This window comes from Protomyctophum parallelum (assembly GCF_964188405.1).
Source record: "Protomyctophum parallelum genome assembly, chromosome: 14".
Classification (NCBI taxonomy): Eukaryota; Metazoa; Chordata; class Actinopteri; order Myctophiformes; family Myctophidae; genus Protomyctophum; species Protomyctophum parallelum.
In genome coordinates, this window is record NC_139709.1 from 11212064 (window position 1) to 11221712 (window position 9649).

General features: G+C 43.3%; 1 protein-coding gene across 1 annotated transcript in view; it reads left to right on the forward strand.

Moving 5' to 3' along the window:
* Positions 1-1456: 1456 nt before the first annotated feature.
* The window catches only part of col6a1 (collagen, type VI, alpha 1), a 45195-nt gene continuing 37002 nt past the window's right edge, over positions 1457-9649 (forward strand). The window contains 10 exon segments of the mRNA XM_083781856.1: positions 1457-1754; positions 2968-3097; positions 4236-4436; positions 6869-7019; positions 8196-8312; positions 8539-8559; positions 8810-8830; positions 8931-8975; positions 9314-9367; positions 9616-9649. The exon segment at positions 9616-9649 is cut by the window's right edge and continues 11 nt beyond it. Of these exon segments, the coding sequence (XP_083637982.1) occupies positions 1670-1754; positions 2968-3097; positions 4236-4436; positions 6869-7019; positions 8196-8312; positions 8539-8559; positions 8810-8830; positions 8931-8975; positions 9314-9367; positions 9616-9649 (859 nt within the window). The 5' untranslated portion in view covers positions 1457-1669.

Sequence of the window (9649 nt, forward strand, 5' to 3'; positions counted from 1 at the left end):
ATTGATTTGATTTGATACACGTCTCGGCGTAATATTCAACCCAGGACGTACACGATAAAGTGTAATAGAACACTTATTTGTTGTCCTTCCTGAAAATGCTGTTTCAAATCTGAAATTTGTACGAGAAACAACGGCTACGAAAAAACAATATCCAGCAGAATGAGCAGATTTACTGTGAGAGCTCCGTAATAAACAAAGATCATTACCAGATGTGTCTCCCTCTCCCTCTCTCTCTCTCTCTCTCTCTCATGCCCCCTCATCCCTCCCCCTTACTCCCCCTTGCTCTTCAATAGTACTCCCCGCACACACACACACACAACTGTTTTTTTCCTCCCTAAAAGAGTGACCTCAGTGGAAACTGTGAGTCCTGGCCAGACCTAACTCACAGGCTAACACATACAGTAAAGCACACACACACACACACACACACACACACACACACACACATTGTGTCCATAGCAACCGCGTAGGACAGCTACCCCCATCATTGCGTTGCCAAATGAACATTCTATTCTAGACGCCTACACACCTCTGCCTCCCTCTCCTTATTGGCACTCCATCCCCAATTTCCCCAGTCTTTTCCAATGCCTTCTCCAGCTAGCCAGACCCCACCCCAACCATGCACTACTACCACCAGCGACCCGCCCCAGGCAATGAAAGAAAGGCCACTAGATGGCAGTGTTGCTCCTTCTGAACTTCGTGGGGGAAATAAAACTGCTGGCCAGGAAACAGACATGATGCCAAGAACATCCTTCTGTTCCACTCCCTCCTCCTCTCTTTGACTCTTTCTTTAATGTGCAGGTCAGATCTGGACACTGAAGTGTACCAGATGTGTCAGAGACTCCACCCACTGTCTCCCTGCGAGGAACAGAGCAGAGCAGGGAGACATGTACAGAGAGAAGAGATTACAGAATGCTTTCAAGATGTTTGGCATCTGGTATTCGTTAAGCATGAGTGCTGAAAATTACGCCAGTCTTGCATCTATTCACTGTTGTTGCATTTGTCTACAATCATCTACAGTAGTATGAGAGAGATTAGTATAGTTTATATATATACTCTCTCTCTCTCTCTCTCTCTCTCTCTCTCTCTCTCTACTGTTTTGGTGTCTTGGAAAAACCATATGAATTATGAACTCCTAGATAGAATCATCCATTTCTGACACAAACATGAAGTTGGCTAGTAGGCTACGTTTATGAATCAAAGCCTATGTTGCTTATATTATTTTATCTTTTGTGAAAAATGTTTGCATAATTATGGAAGCATATGCCCTGAGAGGACCCTAGTGCTGAGTGTGACTAATATTAATGCAGGAATCGGTTGTTATTGTTATAGGGAGATTAGGGACTGTTCTGGCATTTAGAATGAAACTTCTTCTCCTGTGCTGTTCCGTGCGCGCTCCCATATACCTCCCTCCCTTCCACAGAAAGCGCGTGAACTCCTCCTCCGCCTTCTCCGCGTCTCCAGGTCCTCTGTATGCGCGCTCCGGGCTTCGCACGCACTGGACAAACGGCGTCGCAGCACTGGATTTATTTTATAACAAAAAAAAGTTTGCCAATATTATTTAGAGAGGTATAACGGGGTTGCGGGTCGGAGTGGTTCGGTGTTTTTAGGGGGGTAGGGTAGGAGTTTAAAGGGGGTTTTTTGTGTGCACTTTATACTTTCTTCCACGATGGAGACCGGAGGAGTTCTCCTCGCGCTGCTGTGCGTCTTGGCTGGGGTGCGAGCGCAGGTCCTAAATAGACCGAGGTTTGCGGGTAGGTTGGAGAAAATTACTATTTATTTTCCTGGGAAAAAATTATATGTACCAAAATGTTCGCTAACGTGAATGTACTTGTAGCACTAGCATATAGCAGCAGATTAGTTTATGTGTGTGTATAAATAAAAGCGACATGTTCATCTTCATAAAGTTGATGTCGCCACAGGGAAATAATCCAGATGTTCTCTCCTCACTGGCTGCGTATTAGCTCTGGTCCATACCTCACTGGCTGCTCTGGTCCATAGCTCGAGCTATGGACCAGAGCTATAGCTGCGTATTAATGTTAAGGCCTATACTGTGTCTTCAAAACTAAGTGCCCAGTTGCAATATAGCAACACAACAAGTTCACTGTGTGTAAGTAGGCCAGCTGTTCAGTGATCATGGCTATTTAAGTTTAGGGTATAAGGAACCGTGAAAGCTTATATGTTTTGAATTGGAATGTTGCTGTTGCATGATCAGACATCAAACAGCTGTGGACAGATATGAACTAAAGGTGCCTACAGGCCCTCTCTCATGTCTGCTGCTACAGTGCTAATGAGTTACAGAAGGCTGAAGACAGACATCTTATGGACTGACTAGGATAGGCCTACACCTGACCTGACCACCTCCTTCATGACTCAACTGATTGTGCTGCTCTGTGGGCCTGCTACTCAGTATATAATTGATTCTTGTATATTAATTAATTAATTAATTGATCAATTAATTTAATCAAATACCTTTTTGGTATGCCTGCACAGTATAGGCTATTTACAACATAATTTTGGGTATGAAGCCAGCTTCATTTAGGGTGACCAGAAGTCCCCCTTAGCAGGGGACAGTCTCTCATATCCAAGACTTTTCAGGTGTCCCACAAATTGAGACCCCCCTGTCCCACATTGTGACTGGCGGGCATCAGTGTCCAAATGCCCTAATAGTTAATCCCCTATAGTTGGCTTTCAGTTAAGCCTGTTAAAATAAAATGTGAGAAGCCAGAGGGGTTTAATTTAACAAAATGATAGGCAATTAAGCCTACAGTATATGGGTCGAATATGACCACTTGTCCAGTTGTCCCACACAATCAATATTTCTGTCCCTCAAATGAACAGTTTGGATCTGGTCACCCTAGCTTCATTGGTTGGTTGGATGGAAGAATTGGTTGGTTGGTTGATTGATTGATTGATTGATTGACAGATTGAACACTTGATTTCTTGGGCTATGTTCTGTCTGTGCAGAGTGTCCTGTGGACCTGTTCTTTGTGTTGGACACATCGGAGAGTGTTGCCCTGAGGCAAAAACCGCCCAACTTTTATATCGACCAGATCAAGGACTTCACCAAACGCTTCATAGATGAACTCCAAGACATGTAAGACACGTTGAAGACACTGGTCCTCAAACCTTTAAGATATGTAAGACACTGGTTCTCAAACCTTTAACCCATTCTGACCTGATTCATTCTGACAGATTCATACTCCACTGGACACACACTGGTCTGATTAACCCATTCTGACCTGAGATCAGATTCTAAAAATGTCAGTCGCTCTTCGATTTTTCAAAAATAGCAGACCTACAAGCGTGGCGCGCTATGAGCTTGTAGATCTGCTATTTTTCAATAGCTAAAGCACAACATGATGCTAACACCAAAATGGGTTCCCGTTCAGAATGGCTTAAGATATGTAAGACACTGGTTCTCAAACCTTTAAGATATGTAAGACACTGGTTCTCAAACCTTTAAGATATGTAAGACACTGGTTCTCAAACCTTTAAGATATGTAAGACACTGGTTCTCAAACCTTTAAGATATGTAAGACACTGGTTCTCAAACCTTTAAGATATGTAAGACACTGGTTCTCAAACCTTTAAGATATGTAAGACACTGGTTCTCAAACCTTTAAGATATGTAAGACACTGGTTCTCAAACCTTTAAGATATGTAAGACACTGGTTCTCAAACCTTTAAGATATGTAAGACACTGGTTCTCAAACCTTTTCCATGCATGTCACGGACCCCCAAATCCACATTTTATTAGGCCATGGAATCCCATTTGAAAAGATATCCCTGGGACCACCCGACCCACAAGAGAAGATGTTTACAGTGATGTTCAACCAAGGACCCCCAGTTTGACCTGCATTAGTCTACGGCCCCACATGTAATGACATTGCTATCTCTGGGACCCCCAACTTATATTGTAAAATCACTGTTAAGTTAACTCTGAGAGGTACAGACCCATAAAGGTCCATTCGGTTCCTAACTATCTCTAATTGATCTAGAGACCCACTTGAACGCCCTCAAGTACAAGTACCCCTAGGGGTCCCCGGACCCCACTTTGAGAAGCAATGATGTAGGAGACATATACACTCTAGCTAGCAGGGGTCATGACTCCTGGCTGGTACCTGGTATTATGCCCCCTGCAGCCTTGTATATGAATTACATGCCTCACCTCAACGATTGTGTTGTTGACTGAATGACTGTCAGTCAATAATTTGTCATGTGTCATTTCTCAGGCGCCATCCGTGCGACCGTTACCTGACGTGGAACTCCGGAGCGCTGCATTACAGCGACGACATCATCCTCGTGCGTGCGCTCACCGACATCACCACGCACAAGCAGGAGCTGAAGAATGACATTGACACCATCAAGTACATCGGCAAGGGCACGTACACCGACTGTGCTATCAAGAGAGGCCTCGCCGAGCTGCTCGTAGGGTAATGACAAGACTCACACACTCACACGCTATAGCCTCAGTCCCAGCCTTACTCATCTCTGGAAGAGAAAAGCCTGCAGGTCACAGCCTGCAGGTCACAACCTAAGGCACAGAGTGTATATCGGTGGAAGTGTCGGCCCGGAACATCCTTCAGATGTATTTTCCCCGGATACGATATTTTTCAACAAATCACAACACTTCTTTCTTTCACGGAGAACGTAAACAGATTCGTAAACAGATTCGTGACTAAATTTGACTGAGGGACTGCCATTGGATTTTTTTGAATTTTCGTTTTTTCATGTCATATGAAAGCAGGGAATCATAGCTTCAAATTGACATATTGGTTGTTCAGTTTGGCCCACCAGTTTTGGAGATATGGCTTATAGAGTAATGTCTTGCAGAAAACAGCGAGTTGAGAAAACAGGCTTGAAAAGTTCACTTCTGTGGTCTCTAACATTACACCTAGTTACATGTTTGGGCATTTATTTCATATATACAGCTCTGACACTTATTTCAGACATACTCTAGTATGTAACGAAGGTTTTCTCCTCTGATGAAAAGCTGTAATTTGCGCGATGGCAGACTCTCAGTCAAATCTGGTCACATTAGTGTCATCGTCGTTTCCCTGAGCGGTTCCTCCGCCCAGAGTCCCACTACTTCCACCAATACACTCTACAGCGTAGTTCTTGCCCAGCATGCTCACGTGCACACAATTCAATTCAATTCATTTGAGGGGCGCTAGCTAGCCCCTCCTATGCCCAGCTTGGTGTGTTTGTGTGTGAACACAAACATTGGCTGATGATTGGCCGATCACCCCATAGCGATGATTTGATTGGCTGAGCAAAGTACATATTGAAGGTAAAGGTGAGGGCAGAAAAGTGAAGACGCCAAAAGTGATTGATGATGATTTGATGATTTGATTGGCTTATGATTATAAGAGTGCCCCTCACTTCACACAAGTGTGATTTTTGAGGGACGCCAGCCCCTCTATACACATATACACCTTTATATGTTTGTCTTTAGTTCAATGTTTGTTTTGTAAATACCATTGACAATGAAGGGAAAATGTACGTCATAATGTGCCTCATTACATCATATTGTCTCTTTATTGTTAATTGCGTTTAATGTTTGTGTTGGCGCCATTTGTTTTATATCACCATTACATCACCTAATCGACATGAGTATATATTAGCGCCCCTCACTTGGAATCCCCATCGGTGATGTCATTGGTAGAATCCCCATTGGTGATGTCATTGGTAGACGGGGTATGAACTGCCCATAGCTCATCAATAAGGCGCAGAGTGAGAGACATTGTGCCATCATGGCGGCTGTGGCTCAGGAGGTAGAGCAGCTCGTCCAATGATCCCTGGGTCGGCGGTTCGAATCCCGGCTCCTCCTCCTGTCTGCATGTCGAAGTGTCCTTGGGCAAGACACTGAACCCTTCATCGCCTCCAGTGAGTTGGTCGGTGTGAGCTTGCCAACATTGGTGTGTGAATGTGGAAGTGAGGACGCTGGCGTCGACTGTTCGCCGCTTCACCTCCCAATGTATGAATGAATGAACCATTGTAAAGTATCAGGTCTAAATGAAGTACTGAAGTCCTGAAGTACAAGTATTTATAGTATTTACAGTATTTACAGCATTGATAGTTTTTCCACCACTGTTCCTTTGTCTCTGCAGGGGTTCCCACTACCATGAAAACAAGTACATTGTAGTTTAAGAAGTGTTCCTTTGTCTCTGCAGGGGTTCCCACTACCATGAGAACAAGTACATTGTAGTTTAAGAAGTGTTCCTTTGTCTCTGCAGGGGTTCCCACTACCATGAGAACAAGTACATTGTAGTTTAAGAAGTGTTCCTTTGTCTCTGCAGGGGTTCCCACTACCATGAGAACAAGTACATTGTAGTTTAAGAAGTGTTCCTTTGTCTCTGCAGGGGTTCCCACTACCATGAGAACAAGTACATTGTAGTTTAAGAAGTGTTCCTTTGTCTCTGCAGGGGTTCCCACTACCATGAGAACAAGTACATTGTAGTTTAAGAAGTGTTCCTTTGTCTCTGCAGGGTTCCCACTACCATGAGAACAAGTACATTGTAGTTTAAGAAGTGTTCCTTTGTCTCTGCAGGGGTTCCCACTACCATGAGAACAAGTACATTGTAGTTTAAGAAGTGTTCCTTTGTCTCTGCAGGGGTTCCCACTACCATGAGAACAAGTACATTGTAGTTTAAGAAGTGTTCCTTTGTCTCTGCAGGGGTTCCCACTACCATGAGAACAAGTACATTGTAGTTTAAGAAGTGTTCCTTTGTCTCTGCAGGGGTTCCCACTACCATGAGAACAAGTACATTGTAGTTTAAGAAGTGTTCCTTTGTCTCTGCAGGGGTTCCCACTACCATGAGAACAAGTACATTGTAGTTTAAGAAGTGTTCCTTTGTCTCTGCAGGGGTTCCCACTACCATGAGAACAAGTACATTGTGGTAGTGACCGACGGTCACCACCATCAGGAGCCCTGTGGAGGCGTGCAGGAGGCTGCTAATGAAGCCAGACAACATGGGGTTAAAGTGTTCGCCGTCGCTATCTCCCCTGACCAGGAGGTATAACACAAACGCACGCACACACACACACACACACACACACACACACACACACACACACACACACACACACACGCACACGCACACGCACACACTGATTGATTGATTGATTGATTGATTGAATACCTATTGTAAACAATGTACACAAGTTAAAAACATGCCAAATAGATTACATAAAAAGTCAAAGGCTTGTTTCCACTCAAAAACAACTACGCAAAAATAGAAAATCTAAATGTATAATTAAATACACACACACACTAGCCTTGACCTTATAACTATTGATATAGTGCATGAAAACACTGTAATAATGGCCCCCAGACATTAATTTCCTTATGAAGCAATGCAAGCTTTGCAACAGTGCCAGTAAAGAATGGGTTTCAGTGAGTTCTGACAGCTTTATAGCGGGGTTCACAACAAACAGTAAATAATGTCACATAGGATGGACTGGAGCTGCTAGGGCCCGTTGCCAAAAGACATACAGAGGTCATCCTTACATTTTCCTGTGACACACTGTGATGCCTCAGCCTGGAAACATCCAGAAGCTCAGCTTCTCTTAGGGAGATATTTTATGAACCCTCATCAAGTACAGTAAACATCTTACAATATAGTTTACACGAGGATTCGTCTTGGGCCTACAGAGCATATAGAGACTGGCCCCTGTTGTGCCTGAGTCAGAAATAAGGGCAACTATGACATCTCTTGCATTGATATTTAATTATTTACACTACAGTATATTGTGTTTTGTACTGACTGAGGTTGGTGTTGGATGATGATGTTGATCATTGCAATTGTTTGCCGTGGTAAATACATTTAATAATTGCTCGGAAATAAACTAAAGGTGTTTAGAAGCAAGTCCTCAGTATGTTATAATAATAATAATAATAGCTCAGATTTATATAGCGCTTTTCTAAATACCCAAAGCGCTTTACATGGGAACACCAGGAACAGACTATATTAAGAAAAAAGATAAAAGCAAAAACATAACAGATACAGGGTTAAAAAGATAAAAAGATAAACGAGACCTCAGGATATCACCAGGAGAGTCTAGAAATCTTCATAATACTCTACTATTATTACTTCTAACTAAACTCGATAAAACCCATACCGGCCCTTAACACAATAGCGACAAGTCATATTTGTAGGCCTTTACATGATGTTTTTGTGATGTCTCACCAGGACACCAGGCTGTCAGTCATTGCCACCGACCACAACTACAGACAGAACTTCACTGCTGCCGATCACTCGCCAAGATCCACCAAGATGGCAACCATCCGCAGCATCATTGACATGATTGTATGTATCCTCTTCTCTTCTCTTCTCTTCTCTTCTCTTCTCTTCTCTTCTCTTCTCTTCTCTTCTCTTCTCTTCTCTTCTCTTCTCTTCTCTTCTCTTCTCTTCTCTTCTCTTCTCTTCTCTTCTCTTCTCTTCTCTTCTCTTCTCTTCTCTTCTCTTCTCTTCTCTACTCTACTCTTCGCAGTTTGATGTGATCCTAACCATTGTTTTCCCTTTTACTTTTCAGACAAACGAGACCAAGGATGTGGTATGTTTTTTCTTTTAAGTTTACATGTTACTATTACTATATGTTTGCTCTGAAAACGTAAATACTTGGTGCTGTACCTGACCTGTATGAAGCTGAAGATCCGGAGTACCATTCAGATGCTAGTCATCATTCTAGCAAATTGTTATCCTTTATGTTTACATCTTATGAGAAGTAAAGCAAAGAATATCCATTTTAAGATAACAATCTGACATCACTGAGTCAATCCTTTGTTTTCTTCTGTTATCTCCAGTGCTGCTCTTTCGACTGCAACGTAAGTACCTCGTATGACACCTCCATGTCCATTCGTAGCGCTCCAGTTGTTCAAAGCCGTGACATCGGATCACCTTTCCATGTTTTCTTTCTTTCCGCAGGCTCCAGGGGGGCCCAAAGGACCCGACGGAGACTTTGGTGGAAAGGTGAGAGATCGTACTACCGTTACTAATGATGTCCCGAATCCCGATCACGTTTTTTTGCTCCCGATCCGATTCCAATCGTTTGATTTTGAGCCTCTGCCGATACAGATTTTTCCCGACGTGATCGGCCCTGATTTCCGATCACCCGATCCGATCGGGACAACCCTAATTGTTACACCATATCTAGTCAACTAGGAGACATTTGTGTACTTTTTTCTCAAGGCTAAAAGTTTAACTACCAGGAGAAATTTGAATACCATGTACACATTTTCGCCATGCATTCTTCACTGCGTCAATTTGTACAACTATTGACTTTGTGATTGTGTCGTCTCTCTTTGTAGGGAGAAACAGGCAGACCAGGCTTGCCAGGAGAGAAAGGAGATCTCGGCGCCGCAGTAAGCACCCCGTCGCTCACACGGACACACATGCAAACATAAACACATATACTGTAATATGCGAAGTTACACTTTTCACACGCGTGTGACACACACACACACACACACACACACACACACACACACACACACACTAACACATAGTTGTATAAATCTTTGTCTTACATTATTTCAACAACTGGACACAACACAGGACAAGAGGCCACGTTATTGAGATGTCTTAAATCTGATGTTTCATTGCTTTACAGGGCAATGTGGGAGATCCCGGCCCTATCGGATACC